The 22,643-nt window shown below is 35.4% G+C and overlaps 1 protein-coding gene and 1 pseudogene across 3 annotated transcripts in view; both read right to left on the bottom strand.

Annotated features, from left to right (window-relative positions):
* Positions 1–22,643, bottom strand: part of PPP3CC (protein phosphatase 3 catalytic subunit gamma) — an 89,214-nt gene that overhangs the window by 11,290 nt on the left and 55,281 nt on the right. For all 3 annotated transcript variants that reach the window (XM_068552410.1, XM_068552411.1, XM_068552412.1), the window contains exons 5-10: positions 18,144–18,289; positions 16,197–16,336; positions 13,069–13,146; positions 12,739–12,833; positions 8,905–9,030; positions 8,098–8,169 (exon numbers count right to left, since the gene is read on the bottom strand). In XM_068552410.1, the coding sequence (XP_068408511.1) occupies positions 8,098–8,169; positions 8,905–9,030; positions 12,739–12,833; positions 13,069–13,146; positions 16,197–16,336; positions 18,144–18,289 (657 nt within the window). The remainder of the gene's footprint in view (positions 1–8,097; positions 8,170–8,904; positions 9,031–12,738; positions 12,834–13,068; positions 13,147–16,196; positions 16,337–18,143; positions 18,290–22,643) is intronic.
* LOC137770045 (pterin-4-alpha-carbinolamine dehydratase 2 pseudogene) lies at positions 3,009–3,173 on the bottom strand (annotated as a pseudogene).

Genomic DNA, 22,643 nt, shown 5'->3' with positions numbered 1-22,643 from the left:
TGGAACAATCAAATAATTTACTTTTGTGTCTGGCTTCTTTTGCTCAACATTATGTTTGTAAGACGCATCCATGTTTTCCCTGTTCCTGTAGTTCACTGTCATTATTGTATACAATTCCACTCTATGAATATGCCACAACTTATTTATCCTTTCTACTGTCAGTGGTCATTTGGGCTGATTCCAATTTTTGGCTATGTTGAATTCAGCTGCTGTGAATATTCCAGTGCATCTCTCTTTGCTGCACATATTTCTCTTAAGTACATTCCTATAATTAGAATGCTCAGTTATAGGGTATGTATATGTTCAACTCCGGATAACAGTTTAGCATTATCTACTAAAGTGGATGTACCAATTTACACTTCAATATATGAGCATTCCTGTTGCTACACATTCTGGCCAACACTTGATGTTATTCATCTTCACTTTTAGCCGATTTGGTAGGTGTGTAGAATCATCCATTGTGGTTTTAATTTGCATTTTCATGATGACTAATGTGGCTGAATAACTTTTCATATTTTTACTGGCCATTTGGGTATCCTCATTTGTGAAGTGCTCATTCAAGTCTCATCTCACTGATCTGTAGTTCTTTATATATTCTGCATGAGCCATTTTTTGGTTATGTAGCAAATATCCTCTCCCACTCTGTAGCTTGTCTTTTCACACTCTTTTTTAAAATTTTAATCTAATTTTATTTATTTTTTTCCACCCCGCCGCATGCGGGGTCTTAGTTTCCTGACCAGGGATCGAACCCGTGCCCCCTGCAGTGGAAGCACAGAGTCTTAACCACTGGACTGCCACGGAAGTCCCTTCACACTCTTTAAATAGAGTCTTTTGATAAATACAAGTTCTAATTTTTTAATGTAGTCCAATAGTTTCCTGTATCGTTAGTGCTTTTTGTGTCCTGTTCAAGAAATTTTCCTCTATCTCAAGGTCATGAACACATTCTATATTATAAATAACTAGAAGCTTTATTGTTTTGCCTATCATATTTGAATGTATTAATCCATCTGGAATTTAGTTTTGTTTGGAATATGATAGGGGTCAGGTTTAATTTTTTTCTCAAATAGATATCCCCAAACCATACCAATACCATCATTTTCCTATTACTCTGCAGTGCCACCTCTAGTGTAAATCAAGTGTCCGTATATATGTGGATCTATTTCTGGATTCTCTGTTCTGTTTCATTGCTTGTCCGTACTTGCACTAACAATTCTAGTTAATTTAGCTTTGTAATAAATCTTGATATCCTATAGAACAAGTTCTCTCACCTTATGTTTCTGCAAGACTTTAACTATTTCCATGTGAATTTCAGAAACTATCCTTAGTATTTCCATGTAAGTTTTAGGGTCAAATTGTCTGTTAATATTTGACTTTGTATTGAATCTGTAGATCAATTTGGGAATAACATATCTTTATAATATTGAGTCTTCCAATAATCTATGAACATGTTATTTCTTTCTACTTATTTAGATGTCCTTTAATTTTTCTAATAATGTTTTACAGTTTGTTGCTTAGAGGTATCACACATCATCTGTTAGATTTATTGTTAGGAATGACATTGTCAATGGCATCTTTTTAAAAATTTCATTTTGTTTGTTGCTGGTAAATAGAAATACAAATGATTTTTGCTTTTTGACTTTGTATCCAGCAGCTCTGTTGCATCTGCTTATTGATTCACATAAATAATCTATAGACTCTTTTTAATTTCCTCTATACACAATCATATTGTCTATAAATGATGATCGTTTTGTTTCTTCCTTCCCAATCTTTATACCTTGCATTTCTTTTTCTTGCCTTATTGTACTGGCTATAACTTCTAATATGATATTGTAAAGAAGTATGGATAGCTGGCATGTTTGTCTATTCCCAGTCACTAAGGAAAGCTTTCAGTATTTCACATATGATGTTCGTTATAGATTTTCACAGATATGTTTGTTTGTCAGATTAAAGAATTCCTTTCTAAGCCTAGTTTAAGAGATCTACTGTAAATGAAACATGAATCTTATCCAATGCTGTTTCTACATCTGATGAGGTAATGATTTTTCTCCATTTTTTTCTTAATGTAGTGAATTATACTGATTGACTGAGTTTTTAAATAAAATTTTTTTATTTTAGAATAGTTTTAGATGCATAGAAAAGTTAAGATAGCATAGAGAACTCCCTAGCACCCTCTCCCAGTTTCCACTATTATTAATATCTTACATTAGTATATGCTGAATGAATTTTGAATGTTAAATCTTCAAACATTTTATTTGAGGAAGTTATATTCTTCTAGAAATCTACCCATATCATCTAAGTTTTAAATTATACTGGTATAAATTTATTCTTGTTATTTTTCTTAATATCTATAGGATTTATAGTGATGTCTCCTTTTTCAGTTCTGTCATTGGTTATTTTTGTCTTATCTTTTTTACTTCATAAGTCTTGCCAGGGATTTATCAATTTTATTAGTCTCTTGAAAAGAGTACATTCTGGTTTTACTGCTCCTCTATACAATATTTTATTTATTTATTTATTTTTGGGGGCTGCACCGCACAGCTTGTGGGATCTTAGTTCCCTGACCAGGGATCGAACCTGGGCCCTCAGCTGTGAAAGCGTGGAGTCCTAACCACTGGACCACCAGGGAATTCCCTATATTTTATTTTCTGTTTTCTTATGCTGCTCTTAACGTTTTATTTCATTCCACCTCCTTTCTTTAGGTTTAATGTGCTATCCATTTTTTTTCCCTTAACTTCCTGAGATAGATGTTGATTTTTCACCTTTCTTCTTTTCCAATTTATGCATTTAAGGCTATAAATTTTCCTCTATGCATGGCTTTAGATGCATCCCTCAAGTTTTGTTGTTCTATTTTTTTCTTTCAATTTATATCATTTTGTATTTAAGCACTGATTTTACAAAATGTGGTACAAAGGTGAACTAAATTTACAACTTAATTTGTTCATGTAAATTGCCTTCAAAATACATGGCAGCTAAGATGTGTATAAAATTTTACATACATTTGGAAGAAATCACATAGAAACAGTTGCTTTTTCAACAAACTTGGCTAGTTTCACATCCCTTTTGGTCAGTCCCCCACAGACATGTGAGGTGAGGGGCGTATGGACCTTGTTGTACACACTGAACCATTCTGGGTGATGATTCATCTTCTCTGCTTGTAGAGTAACTTGAGACATAAAGCCAGATGCCTGATTACAATATTTGAAAGAGAACTCCTTGTAGATGGCACCTCTCTCACTTAATTCTGACCATCCTGCTGCTTTAAGGTCAAGTATAACTCGGTTCCTCTCCTCTGCTGTCAACCAGTGAACATCTGCTGAGGTTCTGGTTCCAGCCCCAAACCCAGGCCTGCCTGGTGTACTGCCTGCCCTCAAGTTTTAATATGTACTGCTTTTTATTTTCATTCAGTTCAAAGTATTTTGAAATTTTCATTGGGATATATGACCCATGGGTATTTCATTTCACTTCATTTCATTTTATTTTATTTTAATTTTTGGCTGCTCCATGTGGCATGCAGGATCTTAGTTCCCCGACCAGGGATTGAACCCGCATCCTCAGCAGTGAAAGCGTGAAGTCCTAACTACTGGGCTGCCAGGGAATTCCCCATCTTATTTTTGTTTTAGCGTTTATTTCATGTTAATATTAATCTATCTACAACAGCTTTTCTTTGGTTAGTATTTGGACTATATATTTATTCTCCTTTTACTTTCAAATTTTCTGTATCTTTACGTTTTAGATCTGTCTCTTATAAACCATCATAAAATGTTTTTTAAAAAATCTTACCTGACAATCTGTCTTTTATTCATTTACATTTAATGAAGTTGCTGATAAATTTATCAACATAATTTATTCTATTTGTCCTAGTGTTATAGGTACCTTCCCTCCTTTCTTGCCTTCTAGGTTATTTTTTTTATCATGCCATTTTTTCTATAACTTAAAGGTTACATACTTTTTAAAAAGCCCTCCTTTCTTGAAAATTACTCTTACACCATGCATCTCTTACTTATCAAAGTATAATGTTAACAGGTACTTTTCTCCTCTCCCCAGATAATATAGCGTCCTCACACACTTTAACTCCATCCCACTGCCGACTATTATTGTCATATATTTTAATTCTGTCTTTTAAATCCAACAAAAATTATTATTGTTTAATAAGGTCTAAATTCACTTGATTTACCCACATATTTTCTACTATTTGTACTCTTTATTTCTTCCTGACTCTCCAAGCTTCCGTCTGGTATTTTCCTTGTTTGAATAATATTCTTTAGAATTTCATTTAGTGTGGGTCTCCTGGTAATTCTCTTAGTACCTTTTTTAAAGGGAGGAATAGCTGAAAAATGCTTATTTCTTCTTCATTTTTGAAGGGTATTTCTGCTAGGTATAGAATTCTAGATGTACCAATTATTATCTTTCAGTGCTTTGAATATGTCATTCCATGGTTTCCTGCTTCCATTGTTTCCACTGAGAATCTACTGTCAGTTTAATTGTTCTCTTTTGAAAGTAATCGATTTTTTTTTTTTCCTGGCTGCTTTAAGATTTTTTTCTTTGTCTTTCATCTGAAGCACTTTTACTATGATGTGCTTAGATAGTGTTTTCTTTGTATTCATTCTGCTTTGGTTTGGGGGACTTCTTCAATCTGTGGCTTAATTTGTCAGTTTTAGAAAAATTTCAATCCATTATCTCTTCAAATACTGGTTCTACCTCATTCTCTGTCTCTTCTCTAGGACTCCAAACACACAGGTGATATCTACTCACTATATCCTCATGTCACTTATACTTTTTGGGGTATTTTATTTCTTCTCTTCGTGATTTAGTCTAGGTTGTTTCTTCTGACCTATATTCTAGTTCATTTATTCTTTGTTTAGCTTTACTGAATCTGCTGTTAATTCATCTGCTGTGTTTTTTATTTTTCATTCCTAGAATTTTCTTTTTGTGCTTTATCAACTCTGCTACATCCCTTTTTATAATTCACAGTTCTCTGCCAAAATTTTTAATCTAGTCTTTTATGTTCTTGAACAGTTAGCATTGTTTTATTTTTTAGAATAGTTATTTTAAAGTTTGGTCTGATAAAGCCAGTGTCTGGAGAACCTGAGGGTCTGTTTTTATTTTTTGCTCTTTCTGCTGGTTCTCATTCATTTTGTTATGTCTCCTCATATGCCTAGTTATTTTTGGTTGTGAGCCATGTGTTATATTTGAAAGACAGTTTGCAGTAGTTTAAAGTTCTACATAATGTTATCTTAGCCTAAAGAGGTTTGCTTTTGCCAGATGCTTGGGACTACCTTATTTAAATTTCAGAGATTGAAATGACTTGAAGACAGGCTGTAGTCCCTTCCAGGGCATTCTATTTCCAGTTCACCTTTACTCTTACATAGATGCAACCTTTGGGGGTCCCAAACCAACGAGCAGAAGCTTACCAGCACTCAACTCATCTTTGGCAAGTCATGAACCCCAACTTTTTTCAGCTTCTATCAAGAGGGCTGGTCAACCTCTCAGCCCCCTCTTTTGATATTCATGAATGTCTTTAGGAGAAAATTGGTCCCGTACGTAACCAAATGTCTTACCTCTCTGGATTTATGCCTTTTTCCAGATCTCTACTTGGTAATTCTTTATTACTTTCTTAGTTTTCTGAATGCCTCTGAAGCAACTTTTTAAAATATTTTGTCTAGCTTTTCTAGTTGTCTTAAGAGTCAGGATTGATTTAAACTATCTGTCTGGCATTACTAAAGTGAAAATCCTTAGTTTATATCACTTAGATAAAACCAAAATTGCACTGTAGTTTTAGTGTGGTTTCAGGAAGGAATGGAACTAGAAGTGTGTTCACTAAGTGTTCACTAAGTGTGTTCACTAAGTGTTCACTTAACCTAAAGATTATTCTTCATTTCCTTTCAGAAAAAAAGTTTTAAAATCCTGTATCAGCTTATACCCACACACCTTGTAAAAAATGGGAATAAGAGGATTCTATCCATTTACTTTTGTACTTAACATCTAATACACTTTCCATAGCAGCACCAACAGCCCTACTCCATTCTTTTATTTTTTTAATAGTTGTACTTCATACCACAAATATTTACCTACTATGCTCATTGTACTATACTTGGCTTTAAGGTGATAATGGTAAGCAAGAACGAATTTTATCCCAGCACTCAGCGAATTTACTGTTGAGTGACTTAACAGTATTAAGTCACTTATTAAATACATTAATATATTAATCTTGTAACAGTATAAATAAATGTAAAATCGCAACTCTATCAAATGCTAAGAAGTTAGCACCATTGATATGAGAGCATGACAGGGGTGTTGGATCTAGTCAGGGAGATCAGAAATATCTTCCATGATGAAGTTACAATAAGCTGAATAGGAACTAACTAGAAGAGAAGGGGAGAAGAAAGGAGGCTTACAGAAGGGAAATAATATTCCATGTGGAGAATCTGTCATATGGATATATCGTGATTGATTTACCCAGCTCTCCACTGAGGGATATTTAGATTGTTTGACTCTTTTGCTACTACAGATGATACTTCAATAAATATATCCATATATAACTTTGGGCATAATTTAGTAAGCATGTCCTTATGATAATCAAGGATACATACACACAATAGAGTTAATACATACAATAGAGTTCACAATAATTTCCATTTCCACTTAGATTTAAATATAAAATTTACTAGATGTATTTCTTACATATTTCATCCTTTCCTAACTTAAATTCTTTGTTTTAATTTTCACTTGGCTGCACTATTTTCTCAAGAACTGGTTCCCTGCAGTGATCTCCTATCCCATTCATAAAGGTAAACACAAGCTATGCTCCATCTGCTCTGCACCTTCAATGTGGAATCTGAAGCATAAGTATGTATAGGACTCTCGTCTATATTCTCAAAGTAAGCTAGGCTTTCTCCACTATGTACATAGCTCATCCTAACAGTTGAGTGAATCACCTTAGCATAAGCTTGGGGAGAATGAGACGGTCAGAGGTTTGTGCTAAGGTGCTACCATCTCTCCAGAATCTTCTGCATTCTCAGATAAGTTAGGACCTATCTTTAAAATCAAACCTCCTGAAACATATTGGGGAAAAAATACTTGGCTATGTATACAACAAAATGTAACTATATAAATATCTCTCACAGGCCAATAAGAAGAAAAACAAACAAACATGCACGTAACAGTAGAAAAGTGGGCAAAATATATGAATTGACAACTCATAATAAAGAAATAAAGGTGGTCAATAAATACAAGAAAAAAACTTCATTAGTCATCATAAAAATAAATATTTAAGTTAAAAAAAACAGCAGACTATAAGAATTATAGTAAATAGTATTGGAGAGAACACTGTGAACTATGCATCACATACACAAAATGTAAACTGTTATAGCTTTTCTAGGTCATCTGTATCCAATTTAAAACTGTAAGTACTAATTGACACAAATTTTCAATTTCTAGAAATTTATCCTATGGAAATAATCAAGAAAGTGTTAATTTTCATTTCCTAGTATTGTTTTCCTTTCTTTCATACCACATATCAATACTTGACTCATATGCGTTGTTTGTTTGTTTTCCCACCACCAGAATATAAGCTTTTTGAGAGCTTAGGACCTATACAATTGTTGGCACATATAAGGCGTATAATAAACATTGGTTGTTGAACAGAACAGGCAAAGATTTATCTATAAAAATCTTCAAAACTGTGGGGTTTTAAAAGAAAATTGGGAAAAAATCCAATATCCAACAGCAGGGGATTGGATAAAACAAAGAATGACTCACATGGATAACTATGTAACCATTAAAAAGTAGTCTACAAAAAACCCAGGAAATGTTTGTGAAACTATCACATGACTTCATCTTTGTTTAAAAGAAAAAAGAGGAAAAAAAGACACTAATACAGTATTTATATCAAGATGTTAACAGTGGATATCTATGAGATGGTAGGATTACGGGTGACTTTTTTTTCTTATTTATGGTTTCCTGTATTTTTCAAATTTTATTTTTCTACAATGAGCAGAATTCTTTTTTTAATTAGACAAAGAAAATTATTCACAACAAGCTAAAACCAAAACCAAAACTTCTTCGTTTCTGATTCAAAGGAGGAAAAGGCAAGTTTACCTTCAATTTCATCATCGGAAATCAATTCATCATCAGAGCATATGTTGAGAATGTTAACCAGCATCTCTGTGACTAGATGATAAGACAAAATAACCAAAAATTTATATAATTAATAAGGTACTTTCTCTAAAATGATGTGGATATATAAACATACGTGTTAAATAAACATAGATAAAAATGATTTGTCATTTTGCTATTCAGAGTAGCTGTAAGGAACAGCATTAAATGCAGACCTTCAAGTTTATATAGATTTGGGGGAGATTACTTGCTCCAGTTAAAGTATGGAGTCTTTGACGATTCCGTTGCATAACTACTTGATTTCATTAGACTGCTGCCAGAGCCTTTTCTTCACTGATATGCATATGAAAGGATTTCCTCCCATTTTACAGAGAAGTTAAGCCACCAGGCCTATGTACAACAGGCTTATATATTTGCATAGCTTATTTGTATAGGTGCACAAATAAAATTCCAAGAAAAATAATTCCTATTTAAATCTCTTTAGCGCTGCAGAAATCACTGAAGGAATGGTTATTTTATTGTTACTTATGTTATTTTAACATCTTGATTATAGGACGACAGCTATTTTAAATTGATATTTAGAATAAGAAAAGCATAATCAACTAGAATTACAATTTAAAAACCAATTAAGTGCCACTTAAAAATCTTTGTAGAGAACAATGAAAATAGAAAACATTTCTGATAACTTTAAGAAAAACATTTCTGAACCATCAGGGGACTCATGCAAATATAAGAGTGCTCAGTCACTAGTTAGGACAATTGATGGTCCAGATGCTTTAGTTCTCTTACCTTTTTCCCCAACAAAAGGCAAAGACCACGTGAAAACATCCATAAAGTTTGGAAGCCAGTATGGGTGTGGAGAACAGTTAAACTGCCTGATATTCATGACATTGTTTTCATATTTTAACACAGCAGCTAAAAAGGAAAAAGGAGGAAAGTCTGGCACAGAGGAAAATGACATGGCAACTGGTACACTTTGTACAGCTGTGTACCTACTACACAGAACTCAAGAACTTACTTTCCATTTATAAATTCAAGACAGATGGAAAATCTTAAAGCATGTTATATAGTTCATTCTTTTAAGAATTATCCCAAGAAACAAAGTTACCTGAAGAGCTCTTATATATAATAAAAGTACAAAAGAAACTAAGCTCTGAAACTTCAAAGGGTCTTGCACAGTAACTATCTATAGAAATCTCAGATTCCACATGAGAAAAATTTCATCATAATTTCCCTTTATAGGCCAAGTGGTTACAATTACAACTTTCCTCTGAGGGCAAACATTTCTCATTAAATGAACACAGCCTGTTTTCCTAGTCATTAGCCAGAGCCAAAGATTTTATAAACTTTTTAAGAGTTTATAACATAGCAGTTATTAATTCATAGTGGGGGATACAGATAGATGGTAAACTTGGAGCAATTTAATAAGGTTCAAAGTAGATTAAATCATCTCTGCATACAGTATGTGAAGAAAAAAATGCCCGTCTCTCCTATACACAGTATATTGCTCACACTCTATAAATGTTTAATATTAACCAGTTCATATATATATATGTTCATATATATGGCACACATACTTTGGTACCAAACCGATTTTCTCTGTATTTAAAACTTTTAAAAATCCAATCCCTTAGTTTTCATCACCAGCAATGCAATGTGGTTTGCATTATTCTCTTAATTATTCTTACTATGATCATAAATAGAATAGGGTATAATAGTTCTCTAGAAATGACAGTTATAGGTCATCTCCTGATTCCTGTCTCTTTGCTTATTGCAGGATAGCCTAGTATTCTCAAAATTAAAGTCACTGGATGTTTAAAATGTACACCATAGATTATAAAGAAGATATACGAAAATAGGATTTTCAGCTTTTAAGAAGCTTCTAATACTGGTTACAATGTACATGTCCCATTATTTTCAAGTATATGTATTTTACTTAGGTTAGATGAATATATAAATATTCAACAACTCCCTCAATCTACACAAGAAAAAGAGGTGGGAGGTGGACACAAAAAGAGAAATAGAGATGTTTAATAATCATGACTTAAAGGTCTTTCATGTAACCAGTGGAACTAAGAAATGCCTGTTGGTACCAATAAGTCTAAAGAATATACAAGAAAGAAAAACAACAGTAAAAGAAAGAGAAGAAGGAAAGGGGGATAGAGTTGCCTTTTTCAAGAAAAGAGGTACTTGAGTGGTGAATAACTGAGTACCACCAGAGATTATTTTAGATGCCACATCCCCCCCTCCCCCCGGCCAAAGGTTAAGAAACAACCAAGGAAAATAAGATTGTTTCAAGGTAAAGTATGTTACCAATTATGTCAAAGCCAACAAAAACCTCAGAATCAACTGTGACTTTAACAGTTTACTAAAGGAATAATCAAGAACAAGACCAGATTAGAATATGGCAAAGAATGAACTGGCAGTTAGTAAGCTAGTAAAGTGATTGCTGATTTAGATGACATGTTTCAGATTAGCACACTGATAAATCCACTGGGCAATCAATAGACACTTTTTTTTTTTTTTTTTTGGCCAACACTGTGCAGCTTGCAGGATCTTGGTTCTCCGACCAGGGATTGAACCCAGGCCCCTGGCAGTGAAAGCGCCTAGTCCTAACCACTGGACTGCCAGGGAATTCCCTCAATAGACACTTTTAATAGTAAGGTTAATAAAGGAAGTAAGAAGGGAAAGTCTTCATCATAGATAAGAGGACTAGGGACACTGTCCTTGAGGAAGTTTGACAACATAAGTGGCACATACCATTCATAAGGGAGGAAACGAGAACAAAAACTAAGTCTCTAATGTATTGGAAATATTAGGAAAAAGGAAATAAGAAAGAATGGAGTTAGGGAGAAGCAGAGTATTATAGGATAGCTAAGACTCAGAAAAGATTGACGAGTAGCAAAAAGAAAATATAAGACTGGAAGAGAATTTAAGTCAAAGAAATGCCTTTTTAAAATGGATAGCAAGTCACTAAGGACATCCAGAGATAACTGTTCCAGAACAGACTGAAATGAGATGTGCCATTTCATAGTCTACTCTGAAATAGAGGAAGTAGTAAATATATTGTGGACCTCTTTTAAACTTCTCTCCCAAACTGCATACACAAGGTATGACTATAAAGTAATGAGACTTAAGAAACCACCAACGACAAACACACCAGACCTTATATATCAGATGAGTGTGGTCCTTTGCTGTAATCACACCAGGCACAATAACAGTAGAATGTTATAGTAGTACAGCAATTTATAGTTTGACCAATGCTTTTAATATTCATTTTGATTTTTCCAACTTATCTCCAACAAGCCTATATCACAGTTATTTTAAGGACAAACTGAGGCTCAGAGAAGTATCTCATTAACTGTGAATTATTTAAAAGTGAAGCAGGACTAGACTAGGATTTCTGACTCCTAGCTCGGTGCTCTTATCAATACACCTTGCTGCCTTACTGTAAATTTAATCCAAAGATGCTGCCATCACTCAAAACGTTTCTGGAACTCCTCTTTTGGACTTGCCTCCAGAGCCATTTTATAAGCAACACAAGAAGAACCAGTCTCATTACCTTATAATCATACCTTGTTCCTGACCCCAAATGGTATCGTCTAGCTTGATCACTCACCTTATTCATCAGTCTTGACTCCGAATGACTTTTGGCTGTTCCAAAAATCAAATCCACCCTCAAAGGACGAAGGTTTCCCATCATTGAGGATAATCAAAAGAATGTGTCGCAGACTCTGAAGGCAATGCCAAAAGAGGAGTTCCAAAAATGTTTGAACAACGGGCAGCATTGTTGGAATAAGTGTATAACCTCCCAAGGTAACTACCTTGAAGGGACAATACTCACTTGGATATATTTGTTCTGGCATGTTTGTTTAAAAGTTCTATTATTTTATAGTCATACAACAAAATAGTTACAGAGGCATGTTACAGAGGAAGTTTTTAAGTAGACCACTGCCCTGATACAAAACTTATGAACTAGGAATCATAAAAGTTAAATTTAAAAAAATGACTAAAATAGACTAAAAGTCTTAGAAGTAGAATTTCTGGATCAAAAGGCATGTGTATATCCAATTATCTTTTTTTATATGGGAAACTGAGGTTAAGAAAGATTATATGACTTACCTAAAGTCACACTATTAGTTTCTGACAGGGCTTGGACTAAAATGAAGATTTTTCTGACTTTTTGTAGAGTATTCATTCTAACTGTATCATTTCTTAAGAGCAAAAACAGCTTAACGGACAGACATTAAAACAGTAAACAGTGACATTTTATTGAGGTACTGTTATAAATAAATTAAATTCACCAAAACCAATAATTTATGCTGACTGTTCTAACCTGAACCTGAAGTAATTTATTCCTCTTATATTTTGATTCAGTAGTACAAATCAGACCTATTGTAATCATTATTTATACTCACAAAGAGCCCAATAATCCTTAGGAGATGAAAACCAAGCAGAAGCCTAAATTCTAAGTTTCTTGGCCTTTGTTTCAATTAAGACCCTTTTTTTTCTTATTTAAAATTTATATATATTCAGAAAATTACCTATGCACATACATATTAAACTAGAGCTCACATTTACTCACTCACAAATTCAAACTCAAATATTGCTGGTCTCCTTTACCTTTATTGTTATAGACATCTAGGTAATTGGGGGCAGAGAAAATAGTAATGAGTGATGGAAAGCCTGTCGTTTGGCTCTTCCTGTACATTCGATACCTGGAAGAGAAATGACAGCCCGTCTGTCTTGATGTTAAAGGCAAAAACTCTGCAGTGCTGTTTGGTACAGTTGGTTGTTTTGTTTTGTTTTGTTTTGTTTTTTGGCCACGCCACACCACAAGCAGGATCTTACTTCCCTGACCAGGGATTGAACCCGTGCCTCCCTGCAGTGGTACGTGGAGTCTTAACCACTGGACCACCAGGGAAGTCATGGTACAGTTTTAATATAACTTACCCAGCATCTTGGGCTTCATGGGCTCTGATTATTGATAACAGATTATTGTTCTGCAAAAATTCACAAACTGCAGGGTAACTGAAAAAGAAAACACAAATCCAGAATTAAAACACTTGTTTTTTAATAGGAGGAAGGGGAAAAGTCAAGATGAAATGAGTTGAATTTGTTTCAAAATTATAGGTTTTCATTCCCACTGAACTTTTATTAATAGCTTAGCAATCATCACTCTTGTTTTTCCATGTCACTGATATTCCTCATTCCAGATCAAGGACACAGATAATAGACAACCCTAGGACAGAAGCAGAGCTCCCCCACCTTTTTTTTTTCTTAACCCACAAGAATAATAATACAACACCAAAACTTTTCTTGGTACCTTGATATAAAAAAAAGTATCACAGCAGTGTGTGTGTGCGTGTGTGTGTGTGTGTGTGTAGTAGGTGCTAAAAACTGAACATACAATTTTCAAATTGTCAAACTGTTAGAAAAGTTAAAGAACCTACTTATAGCTTCACAGGTAATATCAATATCAAGATGATATTATGCAGGAATATTTCAGGAGCAAATACAAATACTATATCCAACCTTATTCAAATGAAAGGTATGATATTTGCATCTCTCCTATCGTATTCTTTTAGCACTAGTACCTTTCTGAATGGCAAATGTTTGATACAAAGAACTGCAGAATACAAAATTATCCTGGAATTAACCAAGTGTTAATTATTTAATTTATGTTTAATCTTTCTTTCTTATTATGTTCATTAGAAAAAAATAAGTTTTAAAATAGGCTGCACATTCACGTGGCATAAAATTAAAAGATATAAAAAAGTTATACAGTGAAATGTCTCCCTCCATCTTACCTCTATCTTCCAGCTACCCTGGAAGCAACCAATGTTCTTGGTTTCTTTGAGTGCCCTTTCAGAGATACCATATTCAATTTCAAGCAATTATGCACACACACATGCACACCCCCCCTTTTAGAAATGTCATCAGATGGTACACATAGCTTTTTACTATGTCTTTTTTTTCACTTTAAACTAGTGATTATTCCAATCAGTATATAAAGGATTTGTTTCCTTTTTTTTCATTTTTAAAAAACAGCCTCATTGCATTGTCTGGTACATTCCATTGCCTGGATGTACAAGCATTTATTTAACTAGTCTCCTATTGAACGTTTAGGTTGTTTAAAATCATCATCATAAATAATGTAACAATGAAAAACTTGTACATGCATTTTACATGTTTTCAAGTACAGTTGATTCCTATCATTTGCAGTAGCTGTGTTCTATAAAGTTGCTGCAAAAACTGAGTTAGTGAATACTGAACCAGTGCTCCTAGGGGAAATACAGGGTTACGGTTATGTGAGCCTCTGGTCACAACGTTTTCATCAACTAATCAACACATAACCTTGTTTTATGTGTGTTTCTGTGTAAAGTCACCTTATTTAATGTACATTGTTGATTCATTAACATGGGACTCATGGCCAGCAGTGCCATAACTCATTCCTGAATGGAGCTTATATAACACATCACAGCCTTCTTGCACATAGGAACACTAGATAGCACTTCAGCAGTATGCCTGGGGCATTTTAAACAGCAAAACACCAACAAAAAATGTGGGAAATGTTTCACTAAATAGACCACAAAAAGAATACTTGCTTACAGTGTGAGAGCTGAAACAAGAGGCAGAGCCGCTGCACGTTCAGCCTCAGCCGGAACGTGCACAGGGTGGCTCAAACTTTCCGTTGCTCTGTACACTTGAATGTCTGTGAATGACTGCAAGTGTTGTGAGTACTGATTCCAGGGTTACAAATAAATCTTAGCAACTAGGCAAATTTGCAACTCAGAATTCGTGAATAATGAGGACTGACTATATAGCCACAGGATTACATTTTAGAAGTAGAAATTCTGGAACAAAAGCCATGGCCATTTATAATTGAGAGATGTTGTCAAGCTCACTGCCATAGAAATTGCACCAGTTTACAATGTGCTAAAAATAAAAAAGTTTTATGTTCTTTATTTTAAGCAATGTAAAGAGAAGTAAAATTTAAATGACTTCATCATATTAGTCACTGCTAAAGTTGGCAGAATGGAATGAAAGAAGTTTACTTAGAAGAATGTTAAAACTATGGCAAAACTGAGGCTTCCTTTTGTGTGCAGGATTTCATTTAATGAATGCATTATCTTAGGCAGTTATCAAAGATTTTTCAGGGTACTAAATACAGGTATTATTTATCAGAATAAAATATTGGGATTTTTAAAAAAATTCAGGCTTCAAACTTCCCTGAATCTCCCTAGTTTGGAGTGGCAAAGCACAACGAAAGCTCACATATGAGATTTAAGACAACAACCAACTTCCAGGAAATGTCCTGGGCTTAGTTCACAATGTCCTGTTCTTTTTATATCTTTGCCAATACCAGTGGTTCCAAAAGCTGGAGAGCTTTTTAAAAAAAATAACAGGATTCCCTTGTCTCAGGCTTACTGAATCAGAATCTCTGAGGGAAGAGCCAAGAAATATTTATTTTTAAAAAAGTCAGGGGGCTTCCCTGGTGGCGCAGTGGTTGAGAATCTGCCTGCTAATGCAGGGGACACGGGTTCGAGCCCTGGTCTGGGAAGATCCCACATGCCGCGGAGCAACTGGGCCCGTGAGCCACAACTACTGAGCCTGCGCGTCTGGAGCCTGTGCTCCGCAACAAGAGAGGCCGCAATAGTGAGAGGCCCGTGCACCACGATGAAGAGTGGCCCCCGCTTGCCACAACTAGAGAAAGCCCACGCACAGAAACGAAGACCCAACACAGCCAAAAATTAAAAAAAAAAAAAAAAAAAAAAAAAAAGTCAATAGATGATGTTTGGGAACAAATAAGCTAGATCATTTAGAGTCAGACAACAATATTTAAGCACTGCAAGATGTTTTATTCAATCGTGTTCAGTATATTACACTTATTAGGGCATAATACCTAGTAAAATATAAAAAACAAAACAAACAGAGTTTTCTGCCTTCAATTAATTAAAAAATTAAATAGAAGTCCCTGAGCTACACAAATTCAAGATACAAAATATGTAGTTAAAAATGATTTGATAATATATGTTACAATTTCCTTTTTCTAATTTTCTAACTGAGGATTAGCTTACCTGTAAAAATAAGAGCACCCCCGGACTGTGTTGTGGGTATAGTGTTCCAAGGTCTTTTCATTGCCATAATCCTCTGAGGGATCAGACCAAAGCAGGTCACACACTGGCCCAAAGGCTGGAGGTTCTTTAAACCTGTCTAACTAGAAGACACGTAAAAGCCAAAAGAAGAAAAATCATGAAAGCAAAAGAACTTTTGGAAAATGGTATGGGTCAAAAAACACCCTTCCACCCATAAGAATGTATCAGGAGAGTGGGCAGTAAGCCCCTAAAGAATTTTCCTTTAGGAAGAAAATGAACATTTCATAAATGCAGATACAATTTTTATTTGTTTTTGGTATTAAATTTTAATAAATATCCCTATCCCAACAGTAGAAAAGGACCTCCTTACATCCTAATCTTAAAAGCGGTGCTCATTTAACTTGAATGTGAAATCAATCACTATAGAAATACACTATTTATTAGAAAGACCCTGTAAAGTTTATTTCAATTGCCTAGGTGAGCCAATGTTACCATGAGAGCAGGAAGGGTTTTGCAATGGTTCTGTTCATTGTTTATCTCATTCCAATGGAGATTTCTTTATTTTAAAGAATGCTAGTTTTATTTTGCAAAAGGCTTTCATCCTTTCCATTCTATTCAGCGGAGGCATTTCAACATAAGTTATTAACTCAAGCCTTTAGCCACTGCTACTTTGGTTAACGCATGAAAACCAAGAGAAAACAAGTAACTAGGATAACTGAATGCCAAGAAGAGGACCTCTACTAAGTGAAAGGGGAGCTTTTTATTAATACGATTGATTCAGAATTGTAAAAATCAGGATTTACTATGTAAAAGAGAAATGTTGTTTATTTAATAACAACACGGCAGCAGAAAAGGCTGTGCATACAGGCATACCCTCTTACCTTGAGGATAGTAACTTAAATTCAGAGAAAACAGTTTTACAAACAGAAAATTTTTTAGTTTCAGTACCTATATAAGAGAGGTAAGAGAATACAAGGTAGAGAAGAGAAGATGGTGATGTAGAACAATATAAGTGAAAAAAGACTGATCACCTTTTCTCAGTCATGAAGATATACAATCCTGAAAATCATAATTACCAACTAAGGCAAGTGTAGCAATTAAACTCTATCATCTGAAATGTCAAAGCCAATGAATTTCAGAGCTGGGAGAGTCCTCAGACCATCCATTTCAACGTCCTCGTTTTACAGAGAAGAAATTCTAAGAGGTTAAGTGATTTGGTAAAGGTTACACAATTAATGGCAGTACAGGGATTAGAACCCTGGCTTCCTTCCTTCCTTATTGCTGCATAATTTAAAGTTTCAGGGTTATACTCAAAATATGTTTCTAGTTGGTAAAAGCACAGACTTCATTAAAAATTAGACATTTTCTGGGCTTCCCTGGTGGAGCAGTGGTTAAGAATCCGCCTGCCAATGCAGGGGACACGGGTTCGAACCCTGCTCCAGGAAGGTCCCACATGCCGCGGAGCAACTAAGCCCGTGCGCCATAACTACTGAGCCTGCGCTCTAGAGCCCGCGAGCCACAACTACTGAGCCCCCGTGCCACAGCTACTGAAGCCCGCACGCCTAGAGCCCGTGCTCCGCAACAAGAGAAGCCACCACAATGAGAAGCCTGCGCACGGCAAAGAGGAGCGGCCCCCACTCGCTGCAACTGGAGAAAGCCCGCGCGCAGCAACTAAGACCCAATGCAGCCAAAAATAAATAAGTAAAATAAATAAATTTATTAAAAAAAAATTAGACATTTTCTGGAAGATATACAGGAAAATGTTAACAGTAGTTATTGCCCAATGACAAGATCACAGGTGATTTCCATTTTCTTACTTTTAATTATCGGTATTTAAAATTTTCAGCAATAAAGACATATTCGTTGACCGTAATAAAAAACAAAATTAAAAGCATATTTACTCCATGAGACTAACGAAAGATTACTTACTTTCCGAATGTCATCTAAACAAGTAATTTCAGGTGACATTCCTCCATGTACACACAGAAACTGCTGGTTTAAGAGGGCAGCAAGAGGAAGACAGTCAAATGTTTCCATACACGCATCATATACCTGTTCAGAATATTTGATTCGACCTATCGAAAAAGGAAAAACAAAGGAAGAGAGTTAAAATTTATCATACATGAGAAAGGATATATTCCAGTTGATTATGAAGCTACTCCAAAGCCATTTGTTCCAGGCAAATTTGAAAACACAATCATCTTTGTAAAGATATTTCTGAAAAGTTGTGGATAAAGGGCAAACAAAATCTCCCTCTTTTTCTACAAGTGTGACCTCGGATTGACTTTCTAGCTCTGTTGTCCCGGAAACCTGATAAGGTGAATGTAATCAGCTGTGTTATTAGGCAACATTTCTTATGGTAAAAATTACCCAATTACCTGGCGGAAGCTATAGCTTTGGGCTTCTCTGAGTGCGGTGACTCGTAAGGTATGTCCCTCGTGGGACCCTGGAGGCTACGCCAATAAAGCTTTTACAAGAGATACTGGCACTTGTGATGCAAGAGGCTTCTAAGCCAGGGTGGCTCCCTAAGCTGCCCAGTGTGGATACTGTTTCCTTGCACCTGAGCTGTGACTAGGAGAGGGTGGGAGAAAGGGAGGCAAAAGGCAGAAGAGCTCCAGGCTGTGGCATGTGCTTCTATGAGGACTATTCCATGAAAAGGGATGCCTGATGCTGCCCTTCCTGAACTGTACTCTTCTAGGATGGATGCCATGTATGCCCCATGGTCTCTCGTGAGTCTGAATATTTTGTTGGGTCTAAAAAGACTTCCTGGTGGTAATGAAGATATATAAATAGAAACTGAAGTTTTGGGCGTCATCAATAAGATGTCAACAATATTTTTGCTCATGATTTTTAAGGTCTTCAAGCAAATTATGTCCTGTTTTTATTTTATGTAAAAACGTTCATCTCAGTGAACTGTATTTTGATGTGGTTGTCATTTTGAGGCTACAGAACAAAAAACCACTCCAGTGGGCAGACAGTGGGTTGGTTGCCACAATTATCTAAAAAGAACAGGTCATGAAATAATAGTTGGCAGATGGCTTTAGTTTAAAGAGAAAGGGAATGTTTTCTTCTTTGGCCTTGGGTTCAAAAAGCCAATATGCTAGGAGGTGCATATTGGTGGAGACGGCCACAAGTTATACAGGCGGGCAGCCCTACAGAACTGTGAGCTCCTTCTCTTCCAAGATTCTGTGAAGATGAGACAAAGCCTACAGGGCCCAGAGAACAACACTATAGCAAGTGAGTCAGATTATCTAGTTGGTAATTATTTCTGTGTTTATTTTCTTCTTGTAATCTCCATGCTTTTAGAAAAGACATGTTCAAGTATCAGAGCCTGGTCTTGGCAAGGCTTTGGGGAATAATATGAAGGGTGATGTGTCCAGATTTGGGCCAGAGTGCAGTACATGGGTAGCAGGAATGACTGGAGAGAGATCCCGAAAGGGAAGGTGTAACCAGTGGACCACACTTAAGGTGCTTCATCCCTGAAGGTGAAGACTGTCTATTGCCAATACTGATCAGGATTTGAGGGCATTAAGGGAGGCTGTGAGTTCCTTTATAAACTTTTAGAGCATTCTGTATTACCACAAAGGCAGTTAAGATCATCTATTTCACAATATACGCTAACTCTATTATGACATCCAAGTTAATAAGAGCCATGTCTTCTGCATCTTCGTATCTCCTTGCAATTACATGCTTATATTCTGCTTTGTATCTGAGCACTACACGTTTGGCTATCTCAGAAGTACACCCAGCACTGGCCAAAAAAGTGTGTTAAAGGAAAAAAAATCAAGGGAAAAAAACCCTTTCATTTGTGGCCAGTGATTGACTTTTTCTCCTGTAAATCCATGGAGCCAGAGTTCCCCCTGTTGCCAACATCAATAAGGAATTCCTTTGTAAGAGTCCTAAGGTTGCATATAGGCAGGGATTTTAATTAGTTATTAATTCATGCTCCAAATACTATTTTACATCAATAAAATGCCTTTCAACCCAAAGAATGACTCAGAAGAGTTCCTTAGCCTACTTCCAGAAGTCTACCAAGTCTGGAGAAAGACAGAAAGTAATACAGCGTCTTAATCCATTTTGTAAATTAAAACAGGAAGTCACAAATCAAATTAAACAAAGCACACAACCAAAATGGGTTACAGAATGTTACCATTTTTATTTTCTTAAAGTTTATGAATATGTATATAAATACCAACATTTTTATTTTCTGAGGGATTAGATTGAAGATGACTTAGTTTAGCTGTATTTTCTAGGATGGATATATAATCCTTGTATAGTAATATTTATTATTATATCACCTTTATTATTGAAATCTGTTGAAGGCTCACAATGTACCTGTGCCATCAATGAGTTAAGTGTTCAACACAGTGGAATGGAGTCTGGAACCTGACTGCTTGGATTCGGACCTCAGCTCCGCCACTTACTAGCAATAGTACTTTGGACGAATTACTTGACTCTCTGTGCCTTTACTTCCTCATCCATAATATAGGCCTAATAATAATACCCACCTACATTACAAGGTTGCTGTGAGGATTAAATGAATTCACGTATGTAAAATGCTTTGAATAATGTGTGGCACAAAGTTGGTTCTATATAAGTGTTAACCAATAAAATTACCTTATTTTATCCTCACTGAAACCCTGTGAAGTAGGTACATTACTTTCATTAAAAAGCTGAGGAAACTGGGCTCACTTGTCCAAAGGTGCAACTAGTAAGTGGCAGAACTAGAACTTGAACCTGTTCATGCTCTTAACATGATGCAATACTCCTCCCAATCATTATTTTTAAATTAAATATTTAGTAGGAGAATCTAAAGAGCCAAATATATAATTACCAAAGGTTAAATTAGCTGACTCAAGTGTTTTATTTTCATGATAAATTGTAAGATATATCCCATAATGAAGGAAACATGCACCTCAGTCATAGGATCACACTGATACAAGTTCTAACTAATATCAATAATATAACATTAACAAAACAAAATTCTCAACAATATTCTTTGAAAGTAATTTTGAGAGTCAGCACTATTTGCAGGAAACCATGACCCGGTCTAAAAAGTGATGATATATTTGTTTTAATTTTTATTTGCTTTCATTATTTTTTTAAAACAAAGGTAATAGGTTCAAAAAAAAAGAAAGGTTCAGAATTAGTGCCTCCTCCCCCTCTTTGCAGGTAACTAGCTTCCTGGGTGTCTTTATAAAGATATTCTATGCATACATATGCAGATATGTATATTTATTCCATTTTCACAACATCCTTTTGTTTTTTTAGATAAATGTAGAATATGTACACTGTTTTCACTTGCTCTTTGGACTTCTCTTTTTTTATAAATTTATTTATTTTATTTTATTTATTTTACTTTTGGCTGTGTTGAGTCTTCGTTGCTGCACGCGGGCTTTTGTCTGGTTGCAGCGAGTGGGGGCTACTCTTCGTTGCGGTGTGCAGGCCTCTCATTGCAGTGGCTTCTGTTGTTGCAGAGCATGGGCTCTAGGCACGCGGGCTTCAGTAGTTGTGGCTCACGGGCTCAGTAGTTGTGCTGCACAGGCTTAGTTGCTCCGCTGCTCGAACCCGTGTCTCCTGCATTGGCAGGTGGATTCTTAACCACTGCGCCACCAGGGAAGCCCCTTTTTGGACTTTTTTTTTCTTTTTTGGCTGTGCTGTGCAGCACGAGGGATCTTATTTCCCGGATCAGGGATTGAACCCAGGCACCTGGCAGTGAGAGCACGGAGTCCTAACCACTGCACCGCCAGGGAATTCCCGTTTTTTGGACTTACTAACATATTTTGGAGATCATGCCACATTGTTATATGAAGAGTTTTGCTATTTTTTTAATATCTATATAATATTTCACTTTATGGATATACCACAATCTAACCACACCAATCTCTTGCTACTATAAGTAATGAACAATGGCAAACATTTATTTCAAAAAAAAAAAAAAATCAACCTGTCATAACAATACTGTTTTCATTAGCAAAATTACAGGAGTTTCTGGAACCTCCTGTAATTTCAGTAAGCTGTTTAACTACACATCAAAAAAGAGGCCCTTGGAAATAAGAAATTAATTTACTTTAGAAATATGGACCCAGAGCTATGAGATGGAATCATAAAACCACTAGGTTTCTTGCTTTCCAAGTATATAACAATAAAGAAATGTTTTTGCAAAGATAAATGATATGTCAAAAATTAACTGTTATACTTTGCTACTCAAATTATCTCTGGATTTAAAAGAAATAAAAAAAATCTCTGCAATATAAAGCACTTTAAAACTTGATATAAGAAAAGAAAAGCCTCCACCTGCCCCTCCTAGAAATATTAACATGATTGCAGCTGCACAATTTGGAACTAAGCATCACTTAACAGTAATTATAAGGTGCTGATTCTAAATGCCACAGTGGCCCTTTAAGAAAGATCAGCTTATCAGTAAAA

This window comes from Eschrichtius robustus, chromosome 10 (assembly GCF_028021215.1).
Source record: "Eschrichtius robustus isolate mEscRob2 chromosome 10, mEscRob2.pri, whole genome shotgun sequence".
In the NCBI taxonomy this organism is placed as follows: Eukaryota; Metazoa; Chordata; class Mammalia; order Artiodactyla; family Eschrichtiidae; genus Eschrichtius; species Eschrichtius robustus.
The sequence above is the reverse complement of the archived record's forward strand: the minus strand, read 5'-3'. Positions and strand labels throughout refer to the sequence as shown.